At 38.7% G+C, this 26,286-nt stretch overlaps 3 protein-coding genes across 3 annotated transcripts; 2 read left to right on the top strand and 1 right to left on the bottom strand.

Annotated features, from left to right (window-relative positions):
- Window positions 1-27: 27 nt before the first annotated feature.
- On the bottom strand, window positions 28-3,596 carry LOC133301497 (protein FAR1-RELATED SEQUENCE 5-like). Its single transcript, XM_061501131.1, has 5 exons — window positions 2,889-3,596; window positions 2,521-2,640; window positions 1,234-2,419; window positions 148-234; window positions 28-74 (listed from the first exon to the last, which is right to left on the bottom strand). Exons 1-5 carry the CDS (start codon window positions 3,594-3,596, stop codon window positions 28-30), a joined length of 2,148 nt encoding a protein of 715 aa, XP_061357115.1.
- Window positions 3,597-7,901: 4,305 nt separating this feature from the next.
- LOC133301492 (uncharacterized) lies at window positions 7,902-21,913 on the top strand. The gene is made up of 4 exons (XM_061501125.1): window positions 7,902-8,070; window positions 15,298-18,206; window positions 18,964-19,159; window positions 20,369-21,913. Exon 2 carries the CDS (start codon window positions 15,350-15,352, stop codon window positions 18,065-18,067), a length of 2,718 nt encoding a protein of 905 aa, XP_061357109.1. The 5' UTR covers window positions 7,902-8,070; window positions 15,298-15,349; the 3' UTR covers window positions 18,068-18,206; window positions 18,964-19,159; window positions 20,369-21,913.
- Window positions 21,914-23,867: 1,954 nt separating this feature from the next.
- Window positions 23,868-24,434, top strand: LOC133301496 (uncharacterized). Its single transcript, XM_061501130.1, has one exon. It carries the CDS (start codon window positions 23,868-23,870, stop codon window positions 24,432-24,434), a length of 567 nt encoding a protein of 188 aa, XP_061357114.1.
- Window positions 24,435-26,286: the final 1,852 nt, after the last annotated feature.

The raw sequence follows: 26,286 nt of genomic DNA, 5'->3' as shown, positions 1-26,286 counted from the left end.
CCAAAAGCCCTCTCACCCTTTAGGACATTAGCTTAACACATCACTTGTGGCTTGCCAATTGGTGAACATGTTACCTGAACAATGAAGATAATAACATAATAGAGTTAAAGTTGCTAACAAAATTGAGTTGATGTTAAGATAACTTACTTCTTTCTCCCAATTGGTGTGTAATATGACTAGAAGAAAACACACCACTTTTACTATAAGTGCTACTACAATTGCCAAAAATAACCCCTGTAATATGAAGAATCAAGATAATTTCAAAAGCATTAGCCCCAGTTGAACACATTTACAATTAGGCAGAACAGGAACTTGATAACACAATGGTTAAATCTTACCCACCCATTCATATGGAGGATAAAAGCAAACACAACTGCTAAAGGAACTCCCACAAGATAATAAGATCCTAGATTGACAATGCACCAAGCTTCTGCCAACCACATCGTCTAGATGACGCGTATTCACAATCAAAGAATTAGCTAAGGTAAGTTTACATATGAAGATAAACATAAGGTTCCTCAATAAATGAAAAAATGTATTATCTAAGTTATTAATTTTTTGATACTAATAAAATATAAGCAGTACATTTCAGCATGAAAGACTGACCTTTTTGTAGCACTAACTCCAAATGGTATCATCCAAAACATACCAATTGTATTAAGGCTGGAGAGGAGAAAAGTATAGATGATCATTGACAACAACTCAGGAAAATGACATATCAAACGCCCATGTTTCTAAGCTGTAACATGGCAACACATTAAAGCAGTAATTAGAAATTCTGAACATTGGTCATTCAGATGACTAGTCACTAAGAAAAGATATAAGATTTTACAAGGCATTCTATCTGATGGTGTTGCAATAAAATCATGAAGTTGACAACTTGAAATGCAAAACTTAGCAACACAAGGTAGTGGGTATCCAAAAACTGGCACCATCTTTTGATGTAAATCCATCATCCTCTGTCACAAGAAATAATTCTTTTCTCAGCATAGTTGGACTTCTTGACAGCAAAACAGTGAACTTTTTTTTGTTTTACTCTATTAAGCTACACTTACATGCAAAGCTTAGCAACACAAAAAGAGACCATATCCATGTCAAAATCAGACTCAAAAATCATGGTTGTCAGATGTACTTGATATTACAAAACACCAGATCAATGTTGTTTGCTCAACATTGAATGTATTGCATCTATATATTCTTTGCATGTGCGTTTATTATGTCCCCGCTTCTTACAATTGCCACAAATATTAGTATGCTTTGATGCTTCTTCAATCCCGCTACGAATCCTGTGTCCCTGTGAAGTACTTTCTGAGTCCCTTTTCCGCCCTTTCGTTTGTGAAATATTTGGATCCTTCAAGTACATCATAGAAGGCTCTTCATGATGAAAACTCAACAACTGTAAATTAGAATCCCCAAGACCACTACTCTCTTCGCACGCTAGAACTTTTTCTGCAGCTTTATAGAGAGAATCAATACCATCACAAATTAATTTAAATGCTTCATCTGACTTATATGCAAGGTCATCAAGTTTGGAATATCTAGAGCGTAGATGAAAGCTGCGAAGAAGTCTATCTCCATTTGCAGTACATTTGTCCTTCTCTCCGCTTGGTATCACATTTCCTTCCTTGCTCCAACGCTGCAGAATGAAGTGTTCAGGAATCTGTTCAACATTTTCAATAAGAAAAATAGCAAGCATGTGCCGACATAAGATTCCCATGAACTGAAAATAATGGCAAGAACACCTAGCTTCTCTGTTTTCCAATTTCATCTCAACTGTTGCATAATCTTCTACATCTTTCCTGTTAAAAACTCGGTAAATAACCCACTCACAATCATCCCCAAGTTTCTCCTTAGAAAATCGTAAACTAAGAGAAAGTTGATCGCAAAACTTTGAAAAAATTGCACGGGTATACACTTTAGCAGCATGCTCCTCCAATGGCATATTAAATGTCAAAATCCTTTCTTTGTGCCTAGATTCAAAGTCTTCTTTTTTAAATGACTCGTAGCGAGCATCTATTGCTTGGTTATATTTCTCCACAAATTCCTTTAAAGTTGTGCCAGATGTAACAAAACCATCAAAAAATGAATTTATACTTTCGCTACGTGGAGTAGTGTTCATACCAGCAAAGAAAGTGGAATGGTTAAAGATTGGTACCCAAGAGGATCTAATTATATAAAGTACATTCAACCACTCATTTTCAATAAGACCATACTGAATAAGAAATCTTTGCCATCTATCTTCAAACTCTTGAGTGCTCTTGAAGCTCCAAATACAGTCATTCAAATGCCTTTTAAATGATGCGTGGTCATGGTAGAGATGAGATAACTTTTCTGGAAACTTTTTCATGATATGCCACAAACAAAATCTGTGTTTCGTATTTGGAAAAACTTTGGAGACTGCATTGCTAATCGCCAAGTCCTGTAAATTTAATAACATGAGTAAGTATGCAATCACTAATAAGTAGTCATATTTGAGATAATATACAAAACATAATAACCAATGCAATAAATTGATCATACTTGATCAGTAATTATGGCAACTGGATGTTTTCCATTCATTGCTCGAAGCCATTCCTCAAAAAGCCATACAAAACTATCCTCAGTCTCATCGTGTAATAAAGCACATCCTAATAAGAGGGACTGCAAATGATTATTTACACCGACAAAGGGTCCAAATGGCATGGAATACTTATTAGTCCTATATGTTGTGTCAAATGTGATGACATCCCCAAAAAGCTCATAGGCGTGCCTGGATCTTGCATCAATCCAAAAAAAAACTAACCATCCGATCATCATCGTCACATAATAGAATAAAAAAAACTAGGATTCAGTGATTGTTGTTTAATACAATAAAGTAGCACAGCTTGTGCATCCCCGACATCGTATACCCTTCTCCTCACATTTTTCATATGATTATAACAATCTCGACTGTCAAACCCTAAATCATGGCTTTTGAAGATAGTGGCCACCTTTCCAGTAGGCAAACCCGCGTTATTGAATTCTTCTATCAAACATTTTGCAGCATCGGGCATTTTTCTATGTGATCTCAAATATGAAACACTTTTTGGAGTAACCATCTCATGGTTATGCTTGTCAATGAAATATGTGATTTTCCACATTTTTGTTTTTTTCTCTCTAGAAGCCTTGAGACAAGCTTCACACCCCATACGTGATGATGATGTCCACCTTGGTTTGGTTGCACACAATTCACACACATCTTTTCCCTTTCTCGGTTGATGATAACCCTCTCTAACACATGTTAGCATCACGTAGTTCTCGTTGGATGTTCTTTTCCGAATTCCAAAACCGTTTGCCTTCCCAAATGTTGTATACAAGTCTAATATATCCTTTTGTTCGGAAAATTTCATTCCAACCTCAATCACAACAGTAGTACTCTTTGTTGGTGATGGTAGAATGGCATTAAACTTATTATCAGACAAGTCATTAGGTATATCATCTTCTATTTCATCATTTCTGGAATCTTTGATTTCACCATATTCCATTTCATTAGATAAGTCATTTGGAATGCAATCTTCACTGCAGTCAATATAACTTATTGGATCCTCATCCGCTGAAGTGGCTTGATTAGTGGTCATATCTTCTACATTTTATATTTTTAATAACATAAGTAATATGGGAGAAACTAATATAACATGAATAAAAAAATGTAAAGTCAAGAGAGAATCAATGCACCAAATAGATAATGTAGCGAGTTCTTGCTTCCTATCATATTTTCATTTTATAGATCAATCACCCTGTATTGATACAAAAATATAATAAGAGTCCAGAAGTCCATTAACAACTACAAAATAATGGGTCTTAACAGAAGTAATATCATACTTTCTTTTCCATAGCTTGACATAATTATTTGTAGTCTTCAATTTTTTTTTACACATATATATAAAAACCAAGCATTCAATATCTATGCCTTAAGTTAGTAGCAGTACTCATCATTTATACATTTGACTGAAAGCATAGGTACAAAAAAAATTTAAACAACAATTATATCTTAGAAAAACAAATGAACGAGAAACTTATGATTATTGAAGTACAGACTCTAGTGTTTGATTAACTTGAAGTTGATAAAAGTAATTGAAATAAACAAGACTTCACCGTTTTAAGGTTTAATGGCATCCATTATGTTAAGACACAAACGAAATAATTGGTCGACTATCAAATCATGTAAATGCTAGACTACTTGTTAGGAGTTTTCATTATATTTGGTAGTCTTCAACAATCGAAACTTAAAAAGAATAAAACCCAAAAAAAGAAAAAAAAATCAAAGGAGAAAAAAAATGGCGAATCACCCACGTTAACAGATGAAAACTCCAATCAAATTGCCTCACTCACAGGTCCTGTAATGGCGGCAACAAGGTCGACTCAATATATCATTCCACGCGCAGGTGGAAAACGCCAACAGCAAGGTCAGCCTCCGACAATAAAAGAGCACAAGGGCTGGCGCAACGATGGTGGGTCACAAACAGAGGGCTGAGACGGCGATGGCAGATGGTCGCGATGGAGTGACGTGGACGCAGACGACAATCTACCGGAGGCTTGAGCGGAGATGGTAAGAGAGCGGGAAAGGAAAGTGTGGTAGACGTTAGACGTGAAATGGAAGCTACTTGTGAAATGGAGAAATTAAATCAGAACCGTCGACGAAACAATTAATCTAACGTTTATTAATTGTTTGTAAACATTTGTAAACTATTTACTTTGTCAATATATCTATTCCCTATAATAAATACTAAACTAAAGATAGTTGAACTAATAAAATTATTTAGTTTTGAAAGAAAACAAACAATGAGTTATATAAGTTTCCTAGGTATGAACAAATTCCAGACGTGCATAGTAACGACTAAATTATACTAATATACAATAGCAGAGATCTATATATTGTTAGGAAATTAAATCCCATAAAACAGAAAAATAATAACAGATAAATAAAAGCAATAAATGGAATACATATATTTAACGTGCAAAATCCACAAACCAAAAAGGAAAAAAAATCACAGGCAAAAGTAGAAAATTTTTACTATTATGCAAAACCCCAAAATTACAATTTCTCTTTAATTACAAGGAGAGAATATTTTTATCCCTCACAAAACCCGCTTTGGAGAATATATAGAAGAAGGAGATTTTGTGTTCGATTCCCGCTGAATGCATTCTTGGGGAGGGGGCTGAACCTTTAGCCATCACTGACCCCCGCACTCCAGATTAGTCTCATAGCTGGCTCAAAGAGTCGAAGCTTGTGAAAATACCGGAGGGAGCTAACTCGCCTCAAAGAGGTAATTAGGGTTGGGTAACTCCAAAAAAAAGAAAAGAAGAAGATTTTTTTGGTATGAATGGAAATGAGGGAGGGGTGCTTTTATTTATGGGTTTGATTTTTTTCATTTTAAAAGGATATAGAGTTGTGTCATTTTTAGTGAGAGAAATATATAAGTAATGGAAATCATGAGAGAGAAAGTGAGTAGGGGTGTAAATGAGCCAAACTGCTTGTTAAGGACCTAAGACTTGGCTTGTTTTAAACTTGGCTTGGCCTGACTTGTTTAATAAATAGAACGGGCTCAAGCTTTAAAAAAAAATTGTTTAGCAAACAAGCTCAAGCCTAATTTAACGAGGCTTGGTTTGAAAGTCAATGAGCTGGCCGAATATATTTTATAATAAATAATATATTTTTATGTCACTAAATCATAACTCTATTTTTTTACTATTGTCTTTAACTCCACAAGTAGCTGACCAAACTCTGGTTTTCTTTCTCTATTCTTCTTTGAAGATTATAATATAATATAATAAACTTAGCAGTGAAGTCGTTGTTTTTTTTTTCTACACTGCAAGCGGTGCCAATTGCACATTCTCTTGGTTTATTAAGTCATCATGAGCTGGATCAATATTTAAGAAGAAATTGCGAAACTCATTATTCGATCTTAAAATATGTGTACTGAGTGAGTTCTATGATTTTTTTTTCTCTAACGTAGGAATACAGAATTTGATGCATTTATAATCTCAATATTTGAACGTATGTGAGTTTAGAAAAAATATATTTTATAATTATAAATGAGTCAAACCAAGCCTTTAATTTTTTATAAACAAGTTAAGCCTAGAATTTAGCTCATACCAAGCTAATGAGCCAAGTTAAGCTCAAAATATTTTTCATAAGCTTGACTCGACTCGGTTCAGCTCATTTACACCTTTATAATGAGTGGTTTTTTTTAATTTGAATTTTAAATAAAAATATTAATTTATATCTTTCTCTCATTTAAAATAACATAAATCTATATCCTTTAAAATAATAAATATTTTCTCCTTTGTTTATAGCGGCTTTGTCATCCTAAAGACCCACCAACGTGGGCTCCGATCTTCTAACAAATATTACATGTTGTGTGGGCAAGTAGAGGTGTTTGTCTAGAATTAATTAATTATTTGTTCATATTTTTTTTGTTTCTCCCCAAACTTCTATAATGTCATAAGTTAAGGTGAGGACATGTATTGGTATTAGTATTTTGCCCCCATAATATTTAAGAAAAAACTAACTTATTTAAATTATAGTTAATTGTAAGTCATTGTCATTCGTTCACAAAGAATAATGGATAATTTAACCAAAAAAGAAGAAGGAATAATGGATAAAACAATCCGAAGTCTTAAGCTAAGCAAAACAAAGAAGCTAAAGAGTCAAAAAGATCAAGTGACTTGTCAACAGAAAAAAACTATAAAGCAGTTAACAAATAAATACAGGAAATGTTGCTTCATGACTCAAATGCTTATAAAGAAATAAAGCTGTTGCGTCCCATTATGGTTAACCAGGCCCATAAGACGGAAATGTTGTTTTATATTTATTTTATGTCGCAGGAAAAATGATTGTGTAATGTTATAGAGATTTGCTTTATGTGTCGTAATTTCTTTTTTCTTTTTTCTTCAAAAAGTGTGGGCCCCACAAAATATTATGTATGTAAGAAAGTTTGTTGTGTCATGTTAAATGACAAATGCAAACTCCTTATCTTATCTGCTAATATTCAATATTATTAGATCATAATTTCATTTAATTTTTATTATTTTTTTTCCTTTTCTTTTGTGATATAACAGTATCAGAGATAAGTAGATAGAATTAACATATTGTAACTACAATCTACCTCCCATTTTAAACAAGTATTTAAATAAAAAAACAAAAGTCGAACAATTTTTTTTTTTTAAGTAAACTCAGGGTGTCCCCACCTCGTAGGATGAGATTAATCCCTTCGTAGCTTGGGAGCGTCATTGGACTTCACCACCGGCCCTAAAATGCTTCTCCTAGCATTTTAAACAAGTATTTAAATAAAAAAACAAAAGTCGAACAATTTTTTATTTTTAAGTAAACTCAGGGTGTCCCTACCTCATAGGATAAGATTAATCCTTTCGTGGCTTGGGAGTGTCATTGGACTTCACCACGGCCCCAAAATGCTTCTCCTAAACCTCGAACACATGACCTCATCGGTCACAAGAATCCGACCTCTTAAGCTCAATCAACCTTCCAACTGAGCTACTATACCTTCGAGTTAAGTCGAACAAAATTTCACTATTGTGGTTTTTTATTAAGTCAATATTTGTGGCTTTAAAAAATAATAAGATATTATGCCTATTTTTTTATGTATATTTTACCCATTTATTTCTAATATTTTTAGATTAAAATCTCAACAATATAATAATATTAGAAAGGAATAAATATAATAAGCTTGAGAAAATACATGTATAATATTCTCTGTCTATTTCTAAAAAAAAGTATTTTATATGTAATTGTGGCGAAAAAATATTTTTGAAAAAAAAATATAAATGGTAAACCCTAGTTTTATAAAAACTTCGTTGTTATAGACAGAAAAGAAATCTTTTTGAAAATAAAGATTTACTCCACGAGCGTTGTTGTTCTTTTTTATGGATGAGTTTGCTTCGTTGTGTTGTTGATGGGTTTCCCTTCGACGAAACCTCTTCGTGACTCGTTTGTGACCTGCAACCTGCGAAGACCAGCGACCTGCGACAGACGACAACTTCTGTAACTTCGTGATTCCCCCTCTCTCACTGTTCTGTAACTTCTGTTCTAAGGTTTTTAGCTCTGTTCTTTTTCTTTTCTTTTTTTCCTTAAAACCATAAACATCCTTTATATTATTAACTCACTCCCTCTACTTTGAGGATTTTTTTTTTTTTTGATGATGATGATGTTTTTTTTATATGATGCTGTTACTTGCGTGCCTTTTTTGTTTTTTGTTTTTTTAACTCTCTTTTTTTTGTATTTGATATCGAAGGCTTCCTCTTTTTTTTATATGATGTTTTTTCTTTGATTAAACTTAAGATGAGATATCATTTTCAATAATGTAATGTAATTGGAGGATATCTCAATAAAGAGAGTTTCAGATTTCAAGATTGCGAGAAATTTATAACTTTTTTTCTTTCTTTTTAGGAGACAATATTATAGTTAATGGAGGAGCTAACCATCAAAGAGCATCAATGTTTGGGGCATATTCTAAAAAAATCCGTTAACAATCTCATGAAAGTTTAAAACATAAGAAACAAGGAAACGTAAGTTATGCATAGTTTTAAAAAGATTTTCCGCAACTTGAGTTGGGAATAGTTAGTTAATACCTTAATAGCTTTGAGTAATGGTGACTAGGTAATTTATTTATAAAAGTACTATGGGTGCCACACTTGGACAAATTAAACCTCATTACTTGTTTGACTTTATTCTATAGTGTTTGTGAATGCCCACCATCATGAATTCCCTTGTTTGTTTCATCTGAAAGCTTGTTTGGTTATGTGAGACTTACCTGGCAACTATATCTTCATCCACCTAATTGATTATGTAATTTGCATCTATTTTGTTAGTAGTAGATTGAAAAAAGTATCCTTTGGCTTTCTATGTCCCTAAGATTTATGTATTTTTTTTTCCTACATGACCCGACACCTCCCTTTTCCTTCCTCTGTTAGAACGGTATATGTTAGACAATACCATAGATATTGATGTCAAATGAAATCAATTGCGAATTGTAACACTTTTTTAAATGGCCAGAAAGGGAGTTGGTTGCATTCAAAGACTACTGAGGATACTGATGTTTTCTTGTTTTTGGAATTGCACCACCTTTTGTTCGTAGGGAAGAAAATGTAGATATCTTAGTCTTGGTTCAAAGTTGGAGTTTCTGGCTGAGCTTTACATGTTCTTATAGTTCTATTGAGAGATCATTAAATTCGATGCGGTATATTCATACGAATAACTTGTGCTTGCATAGTTTAACTAAGAGTTCCAATCTTGTAGACCTATATTAAAACTTAGCATAAGGAATTGATGGATATCTCTTGTCTCAAATAGTTGTATGAATAGACAGACTTTTCAAAAAGTTGATCTTTCGTTGATTATTGTTAGAATATTAGATATGATATGATTAGATATGATTAGATATGATTGGATTCTGTCTTATCCGTAAATATTCTGACTGTATTCTGACTGTATTCTGACTGTATTAGGATTAGGTTTGACTGTATTAGGAATAGGTTTGGGCCTTACACTTAAGCCCATTAGGGTCTCTATATATTGTAATTCCCTGACACAGATCAATACACAACGTATTCTTTTACATTTAACTTGGTACCAGAGCTATTTCGTTCTGGGAACCCTCGCTTCCGCTTAGAAATCTTGTTCTTCGCTTTAAAACCTAAGCCCACTGCTTAGGAGTCATCTTCTCTTTGCCGTGCGTCCTTCCGGCAAGACATCAAGGACTGTAAGTCCTCTCCAGGCATCTTCTGCACGTGTCCACATCCCCAAACAGTCACCAGAGCCACCGTCAGCCACTGTTCAGGCTGCCGGAGTACTTTTCTGGCGAGTTTTCAGACTGGAACGAACGCAAACAGCACTCTCTCCTCCCGGCGACCTGATCTGTGGAAGTCCGGCCACCATCGGAGTTGTCACGCGCTCTCACGCGCCTCCAGTCTTCTCTGCGCGTGGGCTTCACGCGCCACCTTCTATCGGCGCGTGAGCACTATTCCAGCGGCTTTTTCCGGCCGGTCTTGGACAGAGAAGCTCGTCTTCTCCTCCTCTTTCTGGATCTGTGGTTGGTTCTTTGTGGGTCTGACTTTTTGTGCGCACCTCTTCTTGAATGGTGATCAGGTTCGTTTCTCTTTATTCGGTTTATATCTTTGTGATTTAATACTATGGCAGCAAACCCTCCAATTCATTCGGAGGTCAAGTCTGCATCTCCTCCTGTGAGAAATTCTCCCAATATCATCTCTACCAATATTGGGTCCATTACCTCTTCAAAATTGAAGGGATCTGTTAATTACAAGAATTGGGCCACCTCTGTTCGAGTTTGGTTCTTTGGACAAGGATATGGGAACCATCTCATGACTAAGTCTACTGATGTCCCTAAGGAGGACAAGTCTGATTGGGAAAAGATTGACAACCAGCTTCTGAGTATCCTCTGGCAATCCATTGATCCGATCGTCTTGGATATCTTTTATTCCTTTCAAACTTGCACTGAAGTATGGGAGGAAGCAAAAAACCTCTACACTAATGATGTTCAGCAACTCTATTTCATCATCTCCCAGTTTATGGAATTGAGCAAATCATCCGACATTCAGATGGAGACATATATTGGCAAGAGTGGCTCTTTGATGCAGGCATATTTGGATATGCTGCCATACCCTACTGATGCTACTGCATATCGGAAACAAGTGGAACGTCTCTTTATGGTTGCCACACTTTCTGGCCTTCCCGAAGAATATGATAATGTCCGTGATACTATCTTGACTAGTGGGGAGCCTGATCTATCCATGACGTATCAGCGTCTTCTGAATTTGAATAAGAAATCTGCTCCTGCATCGTCTTCTGCTGTTGATTCTACTGCTCTAGTTTCCCGTACTGATTTTTGCGGGAATATTGGAGGTGGACGTGGTCGTGGTAGAGGCCCAGAAGGCTGTGCCCAGGAGGTTGTGGCCCAGGAGGTCCAGTCGGACGTGGTCAGCGACCTCGTTGTCATTACTGTCAGCAACTTGGTCATTATGAGGAACGCTGCTACACAAAGTATCCTCACATGCGACCTTCTTTTGCTGCTAATATAGCTCAATCGGATACTGCTTCAAATGGTACAGTCTCTCTCTCCTCTGAAGAATATGTAGCATTCCAGGCCCTTCTCAGGAAGTCCTCTCCTCAATCTCAGGCCTCCGCTTCAGAAACTGGTAATCCTGTTGCTTGTGTTTCTCATTCTGCATCACTTGGTCCTTGGATATTTGACTCAGGTGCTACCGATCACCTCTGTGGTAATAAGGAACTCTTTTCTTCCCTTACATATTCTGAAAATTTACCCTCTTTTACTCTTGCTGATGGAACTAAGGCCCCCCGTTCATGGGATTGGACAAATCTGTCCAACCTCCTCATTGACCTTGACATCTGTCTATTACATTCCTCACATCCCTTATAACTTAATACCTGTTAGTAAATTGATCAATTCTCTTAATTGTATTGTCACATTCTCAAACCAATCTGTTTCTGTGCAGGACCCGGGTACGGGGAAAATGATTGGAGTGGGCCGTGAGTCACGGGGTCTCTTCTACCTTGATGTGCCGAGTCCTTCAGTTGCTTGTTCTCTCACAGAATCTCCACAACTCATCCACAGTCGTCTTGGGCATCCTAGTCTTGCGAAATTGCAGAAGATGGTTCCTCTTTTATCCGGTCTTCAAACTTTAGATTGTCAGTCATGTCAGCAAGGAAAGCACATCCGCTCCTCCTTTGCTAATCGTGTCAATAAGCGAGCTGATGCTCCTTTTTCAATTATTCATTCAGATGTTTGGGGTCCTAGTCGAAGTGTGTCTGTTTTAGGGTTTCGGTATTTTGTTACCTTTATTGATGATTTCTCCCGTTGTACTTGGATTTATTTAATGAAAAACCGATCTGAGTTGTTTTCTATTTATCAAAGGTTTTCTGCTGAAATTCATACTCAATTTGGTGCTTCTATTCGTATTTTACGTAGTGATAATGCTAAGGAATATGTTTCTGTTGACTTTTCTCATTTCTTAGCCACACAGGGTACTTTACACCAAACCACTTTTCCTCACACTCCACAACAAAATGGAGTAGCTGAACGTAAGAATAGACATCTCATTGAGATTGCCAGGACTCTTCTTATTCACATGCATGTTCCTCTTCACTTCTGGGCTGATGCAGTCCTTGCTTCTTGCTTTCTCATCAACCGCATGCCTTCATTTGTGCTTAATAATGATATTCCTCATAACTTATTGTTTCCGGATGTTCCTCTCTTTCCTCTATCCCCACATGTTTTTGGTTGTACCTGTTTTGTTCATGATCTCACTCCTGGTAAGGATAAGTTAACATCCAAAGCCTTTAAATGCATTTTTCTGGGTTATTCTCGTCTTCAAAAGGGTTATCGTTGTTACTCTCCTGATCTCAAGCGTTACTTAGTTTCTGCTGATGTCACCTTTCTTGATCAACAACCCTTTAATTCTATCCCATCTCCATTGTCACAGGTTGATCATGTTCTTCCTGTTCCTTTTCTTGACTTGTCTTTGCCAGATGCAGCTGCTTCTACTCCAGATAAGCAATCACCTATTGCTCCAGTACCTGAGAACCGTCCACTTCTCACTTATCAGCGTCGTAACACAGTACCTCCAGTCGACTCGACCCCTGCTGACTCATTGCCCCCTGCAGTTGATTCTTCCCCTCCGGATCCTTCACCAGAGGCTCTTCCCATTGCTCAAAGAAAAGGTACACGTACTACTCGTAACCCTTATCCTCTTTATACCTTCTTGAGCTATGATCGTCTTTCTCCTCCTCATTTCACCTTTGTTTCTAGTCTTTCTTCTGTTTCTATTCCTAAGACCACAGGTGAAGCACTTTGCCATCCAGATGGCGCCAAGCGATGCTTGATGAGATGACCGCACTTCATACCAATGGCACTTGGGACCTTGTTTCTGCTCCTCCAGAGAAGTCTATAGTTGGTTGTCGTTGGGTGTTTACTGTGAAAGTTGGACCTGATGGCCATGTTGATCGTCTCAAGGCACGCCTAGTTGCCAAGGGTTTTACTCAAATATTTGGTCTTGATTATAGCGATACATTCTCTCCAGTCGCTAAGATGGCGTCCGTCCGCCTATTTCTTGCCCTTGCTGCTGTTCGTCACTGGCCACTCCTTCAAGTTGACATAAAAAATGCCTTTCTTCATGGTGATTTACAAGAAGTTTACATGGAGCAACCACCTGGTTTTGTTCCTCAGGGGGAGTCTGGGAAGGTATGTCGTCTTCGAAAATCCTTATATGGTCTCAAGCAGTCTCCTCGAGCATGGTTCAGTCGCTTTAGTTCTGCTGTACAGGCGTTTGGCCTGATTCGCAGTAAAGTTGACCATTCTGTATTCTATAGAATTACATCTCCTAACAAGTGCATCTATTTGTTAGTCTATGTTGATGACATCATCATCACCGGAAGTGATCAAGACAGAATCCGTCAGTTAAAACAACATTTATTCAGTGCATTTCAAACAAAGGACCTTGGGAAGCTGCGTTACTTCTTGGGAATTGAGGTGGCGCAATCTAGACAGGGCATTTCTATCTGTCAAAGGAAGTATGCCTTGGATATCCTAGAAGAGACTGGTATGTTGGGGTGTAAACCAGTTGATACACCCATGGATCTTAATGTTAAGTTATTGCCCAGACAAGGGGAGCCGTTATCTGATCCTGGACGTTATCGGAGGCTGATTGGGAAGCTCAATTATCTTACTGTGACTAGGCCAGATATTTCTTTCGCTGTCAGTACGGCTAGTCAGTTCCTTGATTCCCCTTGTGATTCACATTGGGATGCTGCTGTGAGGATCCTCCGATACATCAAAGGAGCACCAGGAAAAGGTTTGTTGTATTCGGATCAGGGAAATACAGAAATTTGTGGTTACTCAGATGCTGATTGGGCAGGATCACCCTCGGACAGACGCTCTACTTCTGGTTATTGTGTCTTCTTCGGAGGAAACTTAATCTCATGGAAAAGCAAGAAACAACCTGTTGTTTCCCGATCTAGTGCAGAAGCTGAGTATCGTGCAATGGCAAATACTACCTGTGAGTTGATCTGGTTAAAGCAGTTGATTCAGGAGCTTCATCTTTGTGAACAGAAACAACCCATGACACTCATCTGTGATAATCAAGCTGCGCTACATATATCCTCTAATCCTGTTTTTCATGAGAGGACCAAACATATAGAGATTGATTGTCACTTCATTCGGGAAAAGATTCAGTCAGGAGAAATCAAGACAGCTTTTGTCAACTCGTCTAATCAACTAGCAGATGTTTTCACTAAAGCTCTTAGAGGTCCTCGGGTTGAATACATTTGTAACAAGCTTGGTGCTCATAATATATTCGCACCAGCTTGAGGGGGAGTGTTAGAATATTAGATATGATATGATTAGATATGATTAGATATGATTGGATTCTGTCTTATCCGTAAATATTCTGACTGTATTCTGACTGTATTAGGATTAGGTTTGACTGTATTAGGAATAGGTTTGGGCCTTACACTTAAGCCCATTAGGGTCGCTATATATTGTAATTCCCTGACACATATCAATACACAACGTATTCTTTTACATTTAACTATTATAATGGTACTTCAAGTGAAGTTAGGTATAACATAGAATGGATTTCCCCCCCTAAGTTTTAGAGATGAGAAGATCCATACTGGATAGTTCATATTCTTTTGAAGTTAGGTATATTATTTTATTGTTCATATTCTTTTTATATATAAACAGTTCAGATTCTCATACTTCTATAAATATTAAATAGTTGTTAGGAGAAGATCTTTTGCTCTTTTGCTCCTGTGCAGCTATGTTCTGTATGTCTTTGTTGCTATGTCCTTCTAATTAAACACAATAGAACATAAACATAGGATTTTAATATAATCAAATATGTGTTTTGTGTACAGTTTGTGTTGTGTGTGGAGGTCAGGCTACTGTAGAAGCTTTCCTTTCTTTATCCACAATTGGCTTTTATTTTCTATTTTTCCCTTTTCAATCAAGACTATACATGTGTTTTATTGGCTTGATTAAATTGCAATTGTATTTTAACTTTTAAGGTTTTATTATTTAAGTGTTTTGACTCGCCAATCCGTCATAAAATGGGATGATTTGGTGTTTTCCACCCCTTTATAAAATGCAAATCAACCTATCCTGTCCTGTATTTGTTGGGTTAAAAGCTGGTTGAGACGGATTGGCCCGAATTGCTGGCTCTTGTTTACTTTTACTTTACCACTCAATTACCCATATAACTACTTATTAACTATTAATTTTTGTGCAGCTTTATTTACCACAACAGTGTTTAATCTTGGTTGGTGTTGGTACTAGTTGCAATGGAATTCTCAGATGAATGGAAGCCCTTCTTCCCGATAGGTGCATCCACTGTATCCCCCCTTCTTCTATCTGATTCTGAATCTGCTGAAATGGGACTGGGTCCCCTCCTCTTTAACCCTGATCCTCACTCACTCACCCTTCTCTTCTCTTCAACCTCTCTCTTGCCCCCTCTTCATCTCCCTCCTCACCTCTTACCCTCTCGCTTCCTTCTTTCCTCTGACCCTTCTTCTGTTCTTCCCTCCACCGCTTCCTCCATTGCCTCCCTTTTTACTTCCCACCATGAAAATGACACTGGTTCCTATTTCCTCCACACTCGCATCCACCTCCTCAAGTACCCCAATTGCCCAAACGTCGTTGTTTTCTTCCCAACTGGTGTCAATGATGAGAAAGTTGGGTTTTTTATGCTGCATGTTAAGGATTCCAAATTGCATATTCAGCTTGACAGCAATGGCGATTTTTTTCAGGCTGCTAGTGGATCCTCACACCGAATCTTGAGGATTTCACTGAACCCAGTTGCTGATTTTGGTCTTGGAATCTCTTGTTTGACAGATAATCCTTCCCCTGTTATTGGGTATTTGTTGGTTTCTACGCTCTATTCTGTTCATTGGTTTGCTGTGAAGCACAATTTGATTTTGGAGAGGCCCAATGTGTTTTATCTTGGTGGTAAAGTATTCAAGACTTGCCCTGTTGTGCATGCTTGTTGGAGTCCTCATATATTGGAAGAAAGCCTGGTTCTGCTAGAAAGTGGTCAGTTATTCTTGTTTGATTTGGAGTCTCATAGTTCAAGTGCGAGTTTCAAGGGGACTAGGTTGAGAGTTTCATGGAATGATTTGGGTATTTCTGAAAACATGGCATGGCTGAGTTGTGAATTTAGTTGGCACCCAAGGATTTTGATTGTTGCACGATCTGATGCCATTTTTTTAGTTGACGTGAGATTAAAAGAATGTAATGTGAGTTGCCTAATGAAAATTGAGACATTGCGTATGTATGCTCCAAATGAAAATGAGCAGTTTCTTGCCTTGTCAAGGGCTGGTCCTGAGAACTTCTTCTTTACTGTGGCTTCTAGCAGTCTTTTACTTCTATGTGATGTAAGAAAGCCTTTGATGCCAGTATTACAATGGGTGCATGGTATTGACAAACCATGCTACATAACTGCATTAAGCTTGTCTTTGTTGAGGTCCCACTCAAGGGAAAATACTTTTAAGTTGGCTTCTGAATCTGGATTTTGCATTTTATTGGGATCGTTTTGGAATTCTGAGATCAATATCTTCTGCTATGGACATTCATTGCCATTTCAAAAAGGATCTATTGCTTTGAAGCTTTCGAAGATTAACACCACCTTTTGTGCTTGGGGGCTTCCATTTGAGATCAATTTATCTAGTTGCGAGTGTCATTGTGGAAGTTGTCTCTTAAGGAAAGAGATGTCAAAGGATGCTCTTCCTGAGTGGATTGATTGGCAGCTAAAGAAAGAGATAGTTTTGGGATTTGGCATTTTAAGCAATGACCTTGCTGCCTTACTTTGTGAACCAAATGAACATGGTGGTTTTACTCTGGTAAGGCTAATGTCCTCAGGAAAGTTTGAATTGCAGAGATATCATGCCTCTTGGGCTCCAGCTAGAAACTTAGCAGATTGCCTCGAACAAGAATTATGTTTGGACCGACACTTTTTGTATCCCATGAGTGATGAGAAATACAAGTTTTCTAAAGTTTTTAATTACTTAAAATTCAATTGTCTTTATGCATATGCTAGTGGTAATCTTACTCAATTCCTAGTTACAAAACTAAATGATACCTGTAGAGATGCTCAGGACAAGGAACCTTTTGGTACAGAAGTGCATGAGTTATTGTGTGAGAAATTAAATGCTTGTGGATTTGGCCAATCAAGATCATGTCCTGCAATTACTGCAGTTTTTAAAGATGTCAAGCTACCAGCAAGCTACCATGAGGTTGCTTTAAGAAGATTGTGGGCTGACTTGCCGTTGGAGCTATTACAGTTGGCATTTTTTAGTTATTCTGAATGTCGTGAAGTTGTTACAGACCCAGACCAAAATAGTGTAGCTTTGCAATTTTTAGCTGTTCCAAACCTTCCTCAATTGCCTCCGTTCTTTTTAAGGAAATCTTCACCTCACAGCAATGATTGCATTGTAGGTCCAGTTATTCCTTTTCCTGTTCTACTTGTGCTTAATGAATTTCAAAATGGGTGCTCAGATTTGGAAGGAGGTAAATTTTCCATCGAAGCAGAGCTTGACCTCAAATACAAAGAAGTTAGGCGGGTGGCTGCTGAGATTGCTGTTTCACCTGTTGGTTCTATGCACTTTGATGATCATGCAGTCTCACTTGCTGATGATGGAGAGGAAACATGGGTTGGTTCTTCAAAACCAAAATCTTTTTATAGATACCGTCCGGTTGCATTCAGTTGCAGTGCCCCAGATCTTGTACTGGGAAATTCTGTTTGTAGTGATGAAATTTATGATACATTTATTTTTCATATTCCGGAGAAGAAGTCCATTGAGCAGACTGAATCTGTTGGGCAAGAGATATTTGATGATCTTTGCCCTATTGAGTTGAGGTTTGATGCTCCTGTGAAGAAGCTTGAACCCCAGGGTTTAAAGGTATACGATCTATTGAAGAGACAGATGTCTAAATGGCAAAAAAGTTTTGATTTGTATAAGGAATTCTGTACTCAAAATAGGTCTGAAAAAGTAGTTAACGGGTGATGCCTTCATTATTCATCCTCGTCTTCTTAGAACACTGATGATAGATGCAAATGAATTTTGTCCCCCACAATATGCTGCTTTTGGTTGATCCTGGACACAATACAAACATTGTAAATTTTTGTAATGAAGCAAGTTTAAGGTATGCTTTCTTCAATTTCACTGGTGCTATTATCATTTCTCTGTGCTAATGATGGATGGATAAGTAATCAGAAGATGACAAATTATTGATCTGATTTTGTGGCTGCATTTTGGGCCTTGGGATGTTAGATGAGCAATGATAAATTTTAGACAATATAATGTTGTTTGATAGGTAAGGCATTACTGGCAAACAGGCTTGAGGCTACAGTAAAACTAAAAATAAATATGAAGCAAACTATGGGGAAATGAAAACTAAGAAGAAAAAAATTTATTTAAAAAAAAGGAACAATGAAGGTTTTATGCTTTTTTTAAATTTTGGGAATTGCAGTAAAAGAAGAGGTTCTGCTCTTCAGATGCTGGATGAAAATATAAAGGAGAAATGAAAGAACTGGAAATAATGTGGATCTAACTGAAAACCGCCAGCTTGAGGTTCCTTTCACTCCATGATATATGTACACCTTGTTTATCTGTTTCTGTTTTTAAACATAATTGAATGACACACGATTTTTTTTTTAAAGAGTTTTTTCCCCCTTTGTTTATGACAACCTTGAGCCTGAAATCTTTGATAAATTGAATATGTTAGCATCTAATTGGAGACTTTAGCTTAATTGTTATTTTTACATAAGCTTTATATTTTCTTAGTCCAATCACTTACCATAGAACATAGATTACATGGCTTGTTTATGATTAAATAATTGGGATAATCCAAGTTATGTGTGCTTTCTTAATTTTCATTTTCAACTATTTTGCTTATGCAGGTAGAGGGAGGTGTTGTGCAGATCGTGAAAGCACTAGCAAGCCATCCAGCAGCAGTACAGAGCTAGATAGAGGATGAGTCACTTCAGTTGCTTTTTCAAATGGATGCCAAGGGATCGTGGATTATTTTTTCTCGTTATAAGGAAGGACTTGTTCCATTGCACAATATATATACAACTTCATAGACATGCTATGCAGGTAAAGGGAGGTACATTTGTTTGCAGTAACGATAGTGATGAAAATGTTATAAATATTGCTTATGTTGAGTAGTTTGAGCATTTTGTGCTCTGATGGTTGAATATTCATGCTGTTGCTGCTTATATGATTCTAGATCTAGATACTTGGTCTTCTTTTGGTCAACGACAATGTAAGCACATACATCTGCAAGCATCATATGATCTGTCGTTAACTTTTCAATCAATACTTCTTTTTTTTGTTTTAAAGAACTTTTCTTGCATTGCTGATCTCATACTTGATGTTTATATGTTATTATCATGTAGTTTATGTTCAGCTTTATCACTTCACTATCATGTTCAAATGGTCAACAGCATCCCTAAGCTAGATTGAAATGATATATTTAGAAACTTATGTTCTTGCTTTCCGGAGGCAGGTTGGTGTAGTTCTAGGATTTGAATATTGTGACAAAAAGATATCCTCTTGGTTATTTCTTGTCATCTTATGCAAATAAAGTGAAAATCAGTGTGAAATGCTATCAGATGTACTCTTAAGTTAACAAGGAAGATGGCATCACCTTGTTAGTCATTCCCCGCAAACCAAATGCTCTTGCTGGGCTGTTTCAAGCTAGTAATGCATATGTTTATCTAAATGGAAAGCTAAGACACCCTAGGAAATTAGGATATTTGTCATCCCCACCTGGTAAACCTTTTCAGGTCACTATTGGGATGTCAGTTGGAACTTGGAAATGCTAGAGTTAGTGACTTGATTTGGAAACTACGTCCTTGCTATCTTTTTAATGAAGTGCTTACACCAGACTGTATTTGTTTTATGTATATACTTGGTAGAGGATATAGAGGGCTTTTCCATATTAGATTAATTAGATGATGATTTGACTTAGGCTGCTAATGGTCAGAGACTGGATAGTACCAGCAAGCAGGGAGATCTAAAGGTAGATGGGAGTGGAATTGTCTGGGATTTGGAGAGACTTGGAAACCTTTCTTTACAGCTTTCTGTAATGAAACTTAACTTTTGCATTTGATGGAACTTCTACAGAATTCTTTTGATTGTCAAGCAGCTTTTCAATGCTCAATCTGATTGATCCTGAGTGGAATTGTCTGCTTCTCCTATTGGATGTGTGTGACTAAATTTAGAAAGTTACTGCTTTTGTTTCTTTTTCCTATTGGAGTTGTTTAATCAATCTCAGTTTTATTGCCATTTTGGGGGTTGCAGGGTATTCCACATTTTGGACATCTCTGTGGAGATATTTACATCAGTAAGCAAGGTGTGATTGGAGAGACTATCTGTCCTATAGGTGGGATGGAACATGTCCTTGCTCTTGTGGAAGCTGCAGAAACTACGGATATGTGGCCCTTAATCTACTTGCATGTGCTCTTCATCAATATCCTTAAAATCTTTAGGACATGCAAACATATTGGAGCTACCGTCTGCTTGCTCTTTTCCTGCATCTTAGAATGTCATTATTTGACATGCAATCTCATGGGGACATGGATGATTTTTCTGTACAAAAAGATTCGTCTAGTCACATTTCAGAGATGGAAAATACTGATATTGCTGCTGAAATTTCAAATTGCATTGTCTTGTCAAATGCAGATATGGTTGAACATGTCTTGTTGGATTGGACATTGTGGGTAACAGCCCCAGTTTGGATTCATTGAAAATTTAGTGTTATGCATTGGTACAGAAATCATAATCATACAGTTTTGCGGCGAATGAACCCTGTTCAACATTTACTAGTGACTTTGCAAAGGGGTTTAAGTTGAAGTTCCCATCCTAGAAAACCTGTGGTGCTTACAGGGATTTACATGCTGTTAAGATAGCTAAAGAACTCTCTGCAGTGACAGAAGAGATAACCTTGAATGATTGTGATGATACTTGCAGTTCCCAAAATACATTGTCTAGCTTGCCTCTGGATCAGGATCAGTCTGTCAAAACCTATATTAGTGTTGGAAGCTTTCCTCAAGGACAGGTAAGTACAGGTTCTGATGATATGGCTGCGCCAGTGAACTATATGGCTCATGAGAGATCACAGAATAATATTATTGTATCTGAGATGGAGTCAACTAAATCTGTGCGCGTAGATATAAAAACTATATTCAGATGCAAAATCTTCCTTAACTGCCACTCCTTTTGATTCTTCCATGTCTTCTGGGGAGATTGATCCATCTTCAAATGTGAATATAAATGATTCTGGACATGGTGGTGGTGGTCCATGTTCTGCATGAGCTACTGCTATGTTAGGTTACATTGCAGAAGTCCTTTCTGTTTTGTGACAGAGCCAGTGAAAGCATCACAGCTCATAGAGAACATATTGGAAAGTTTTCCTCCAAGTTGATGGTGAAACTATGTTAGTTTTCCAGAGCCTGTGCCTTAGTAGATTCATAAACTTCCTTGAAAGGTGACTGTTGTGTGATGATGATGAAGCTGAGAAAAAATTGGATAAGATTCGCTGGTCCTCAATGCCTTGTGCTGGATGATAGTGGATCCTGTATGCATAGGTGCTATTCCTTGGCCACTGAAGACACTATCCTAAAAAGCAAGTGTATTTTCACCTCCTTTACTTGGATTAGATTATTGATACGAAATTACATGAATTGGGTTGGCCTTCATGCGTTTTAATTGAAGCTTGATCCTCAATGAGTGCAAATAATGGGTAATTCGTGTTTTGAAGATAACTAAATGTAATATTATTTTGTTATTTTTATAGATTATGGGTTTTTAATGATCCAATTTATAACAATGCGATTAATAGGATTTGAAGACTTATTATGTAGTAAAATATTTTACACTATGGTTTTTCCTTTTTTACTAAATAAAAATTGGTACTTAATTAAATGTTGTAAATTCATGCATCGCAAGGGAATAATAACTACGTCATTGGTATTATTGATACCGGCGCCCTGTCTGATTGATTATGATTTTGACTGTTCATGAATATAAAAATCTAATTAAATATAAAAAGGATTGAAACTATTATTTAATTATGCATTCTCATACAATTAAAAGAGTTTAACTATACTAATAACATGAAAGGTTAAGTCCATTTTAATAATGTGACACAGGTTTGGATAATATATTAGTGGTGAATTAAATTCGAACTCCTCAACTAAATCTAATTAAACTTTAGTAAGACGTTTAAAAAAATAAAATAAAATTCTGACAATCTTTTGTACGCTTCATAAACTAAAAGATGCAAGTAGCGTTTTCCAAAAGTATAGGGACTTAGGTGAAGCAATGAACTTGTTCCGGATGGCCCAACAACTCAGCGGCCCAAAGACCCAAGCCCAATCTCAACTCTCAATCCACGTCAGTCCTACCGAATGTCAGCCCCCCTAACCCCCAACACGATGACACTCCCTAGGACAACACGATGACACTCCCTAGGAGAAACACCAAAATGTCCCGTCTTGAGAACCCAACCCCCAAAGGCGACCGCTCCAGATACTATAAGAGGAAATTGCCCTTTGTCGCACGCTGACACCGCCAGACACAAGGGGCGCATAGCTGCTATCATAGCAGCGCCTGCCTCGCCCAGCAGCGCCTGCCACCCTTAGCAGATCCCAAGGAGGGTTGACCCCCTCCTCACCAACCCACACAAGATTCACATCACCTTCTCCTATAAATAGCCCCCTTGATATACCAAGAAGGTATCTTATGTATCGTTATTCTGCCCATTTACATTGAGTCACACATATACACACCTAACTCCATTGTTGATTGCTTGCTTCATACTTGGAACAATACCTCTTAGCTTGGTTTCTACCTATGCTAAGGGTATCATCCATACAGTGACTCCATCCCCAAAGGGAACATAGTGGGCTTATAGTCGCAACGGTGCATTGGCGCCGTCTGTGGGAAGCTATAAACTTCTATTCCCATTTGCCTACCAAAGATCTACGAGAGGCATTTCATTTTCTGGCAGCTAAACATGGCTATTACGACAAGAAGAGCAGAGCAGACCAGAGCCGTTACCCCTGAAGGTCATGTGCAAACAGTTCATTCCAACTCCCCACCATCTATGCACTCAGCCCCCGCTGAACAAGCAGCAGGAGAGGCGCTCCCCCCGGTGCTGCAGTCTGTTGACCCATAGTTTCCAGCAGCTGATGCTAGAGTAGAACAGTTGAATCGTCGTGTAGCCATACGCGAAGTCCAAGGAGAGAACTTACTCCCAACTCAACCGCCACCACCAGGAGTTCGTTTCAGAACGCCATTTCCCGCCGCCAGCCCACAAACTATCCCACCAGCTTATCATCTACAACCGGCCCGAAGTCAGCCAGTGCATCTTTATAATGATCATCGAATCCCTATGGTTGCCCCATATCACCCTGGACCTTACACATGCGGTCGCCCCTTACCCGCCCACCTTTCCCTACTAGTTTTCCATTCCACGGTTACGCAATACCGCCTCATAATGCGCCGTTCCACAACCTCAAGGATCATGTATGAATCCTGGCCTGCCACAATATGTGGCCCATCAAGCCCCAACCCTCTCTTACTCTGTTGAAGCCCCACATGCACCTCGCCCACCACCAAACCAGCATGCGCACAACCCGAACTTACGGGTAATGCTAATACTTCAGGACGCAACAAACCCTTAACTGATATCCTGCGTCTAACCCCCATACCCCTTGGTTTCAAAGGCCCTTCCAATATCGCTACATATGTTGGTGACACTGATCCTTTCGAATGGATCCAAAAATTTGAAGCAGCGATGACCCTTCACGGTGAGACTGATCTCCTCATGTGCAGGACTTTCCCTACGCTTCTGGGCGGGAGAGCATTGACATGGTACACCACTTTGTCAACTGGTAGTATTGCGTCATGGGATGATTTGGCAGGCAAGTTCCAAACCCATTTCGCAACCAGTCGCCCTGTGCCTAAATTCGTCCACTCCCTTGAAAAGATTCGCCAACAATCAGGGGAGTCTCTTAGATCCTTTTTGGACCGCTTTGATAAAGAGGCTTTGCAGGTCCAAGGCCTGGACCCTAAGGTGCAAGTGCATATACTCCTATCAGGCTTGCGACAAGGAGCGTTCGCCTACGAGCTTGCTCGCCATGAAATTACCGACCTAGAAGAGGTCAAGAAAAAAGCTCAAGAGTTTATGCAGATTGAAGAGGACAAAGGGAGCCGAGTCGAAGACGCCCACAACCAAGAGAAGAGAGCCAGCAAATGTAAAGACCACGTGGAAGAAGGCAGGAAGGGTCACAAACCCTCCAAATATGTCAGTCGCCCTTTGGGGTGTGACACCACAGGACGCCAACCACACAGCGTCCTGTAAACTGAATACAAAGAAGAGCGCAAGAGTAACCCACGGCACCAACAGCCGACCAGGGAAGTCACTGTATACTGCAAATTCCACCGCAACAACGACCATAGTACTGAAGAATGCAGACACCTCAAAGATGAGATTGACGAGCTTATCAAGGGCGGGGCTCAAAGGAGGGCGAGTGAAGGTGCCCGTACTGTCGGTTTTGGCAGGCGACACCGTGAGTGTAGCAAGTCACTGGAACGAAGAAGAACTAACCAATCCGGTTACTGGCCCCGCCATGAACGTGACAGAAGAGAAGACTCTCCAAGAGACCGCAGAGTGCAAGCTAGCCCAAGCAATAGAGGAAGAGGGAGGAAGATGATGAAGACTCAGCTGTCATCAAGCACGGAGTGATAAACATAATCTCAGGCGGATTGAGCGGAGGTAGTGAAATAGCTAACGCCAGGAAGAAACACTTGAAACAATGTTTGACGGTAGTTGGCAAAGTCATCAGCAAAGTGCAAGTTGATTCGGGTCCAACCAAGCCTAAAATCGTGTAGGACTACAATGGTTTGGGCGACGTCCTTCCTGGACATGATGACCCCCTAGTCATTCAAGCAATAATAACCAATTTTGGCGTCAATCGCGTGTTTGTTGATCACAGCAGTTCTGCTGACATTTTGTTTTTACCATGTTTCAGGGCGTTGGGGTTTACAGTCAATGACTTAACCCCAGTTGCAGGTGAACTCTGAGGTTTCAACGCAACAGTTACCTAGCCGCTCGGAATGATAAACCTGCGTTTATCCATGGGAACGCCACGCACTTCAAGGTCAGCCGACATCCATTTCCTGGTGCTTGACACCCCATCAACATACAACGCAATTCTTGGCAGAAGGATGTTCGCCGCCTTCGAGGCGAGCGTATCACACCCGCACTTGGCAATGAAGTTTGTAGCCAGGGATAACAAAGTCGCAACGGTAAAAGAGACCAAACAGTAGCCAGGAGCTGCTACAATATATGCTTGAGACCAGCGACCAAGGTTACCTTCAGAGATCAACCAACAACCCAACAAATAACAGCCCAGCCAATTGAAGGAAGCCCTAGCAGGAATGGGAAGGAGCATGACCAATGTTTCCTAGTAGAATTTGATTCAAGGGACGACCCTCGGGTGGAACATGCTAGACCCACTCCAGATTGAGCGCTGGAACATGTCGTCTTAGGCGATGTTGATCATCATACAACAACCATCGGGGAGACCATTGACCCAGAAATGAAAAGCAAATTGATCAAACTGCTGCGAGACAACAGAGATCTTTTCGCTTGGAAACCATCAGACATGCCGGGCATCGACCCTGAAGTGTGCTGCCACCGGTTATCTGTGGACCCCAAAGAAAAGCCTGTTTCCCAGAAAAAGAGAAAGTTTGGCCCCGACACCCAGAAGGTCATTGATGAGGAAGTTAAAAGAATCCATGACGTCGGCTTCATTAGGGAAATCAAGTACACCACTTGGTTGTCCAACCCAGTATTGGTAAAAAAGCCAAATGGAGCGTGGAGGATGTGTGTCGACTACACTAACATGAACAAGGTATGTCCCAAGGGTGCTTATCCTTTTCCCAGCATCGACCAGTTGGTCGATAATGCATCTGGTTTCAAAATGCTATCATTCATGGATGCGTACTCTAGTTACAATCAAATCCCACTGCTCCAGGAGGATCAAGATAAAAAGGCGTTCATCTCCTAGAACGCCAATTATTGTTATACCATGATGCCCTTTGGGTTGAAGAATGCCAGTGCCACATATCAGCGGATGATGAATAAACTGTTCAAAGATTTAATTGGCGGTAGCATCAAAGTTTATATCGATGACATGATCGCCAAGTCG

The sequence above is a fragment of the Gastrolobium bilobum genome, unplaced genomic scaffold, assembly GCF_033153095.1.
Source record: "Gastrolobium bilobum isolate Gb01-03AN ecotype WA unplaced genomic scaffold, APGP_CSIRO_Gbil_v1 utg2327, whole genome shotgun sequence".
Classification (NCBI taxonomy): Eukaryota; Viridiplantae; Streptophyta; class Magnoliopsida; order Fabales; family Fabaceae; genus Gastrolobium; species Gastrolobium bilobum.
This window is presented reverse-complemented; position numbering and strand designations above follow the sequence as displayed.

Bases quoted from the DNA above. Each gene is read 5' to 3' on its own strand.
- LOC133301492 (XM_061501125.1), top strand. From the start codon at position 15,350: ATGGAATTCTCAGATGAATGGAAGCCCTTCTTCCCGATAGGTGCATCC.
- LOC133301496 (XM_061501130.1), top strand. From the start codon at position 23,868: ATGACCCTTCACGGTGAGACTGATCTCCTCATGTGCAGGACTTTCCCT.
- LOC133301497 (XM_061501131.1), bottom strand. From the start codon at position 3,596: ATGACCACTAATCAAGCCACTTCAGCGGATGAGGATCCAATAAGTTAT. The intron at 2,641-2,888 runs GTATACGATGTC...AATCATTTGCAG, and splicing joins TGAAAAATGTGAGGAGAAGG to TCCCTCTTATTAGGATGTGC. The intron at 235-1,233 runs GTAAGAAGCGGG...TTCATATTACAG, and splicing joins TACTAATATTTGTGGCAATT to GGGTTATTTTTGGCAATTGT.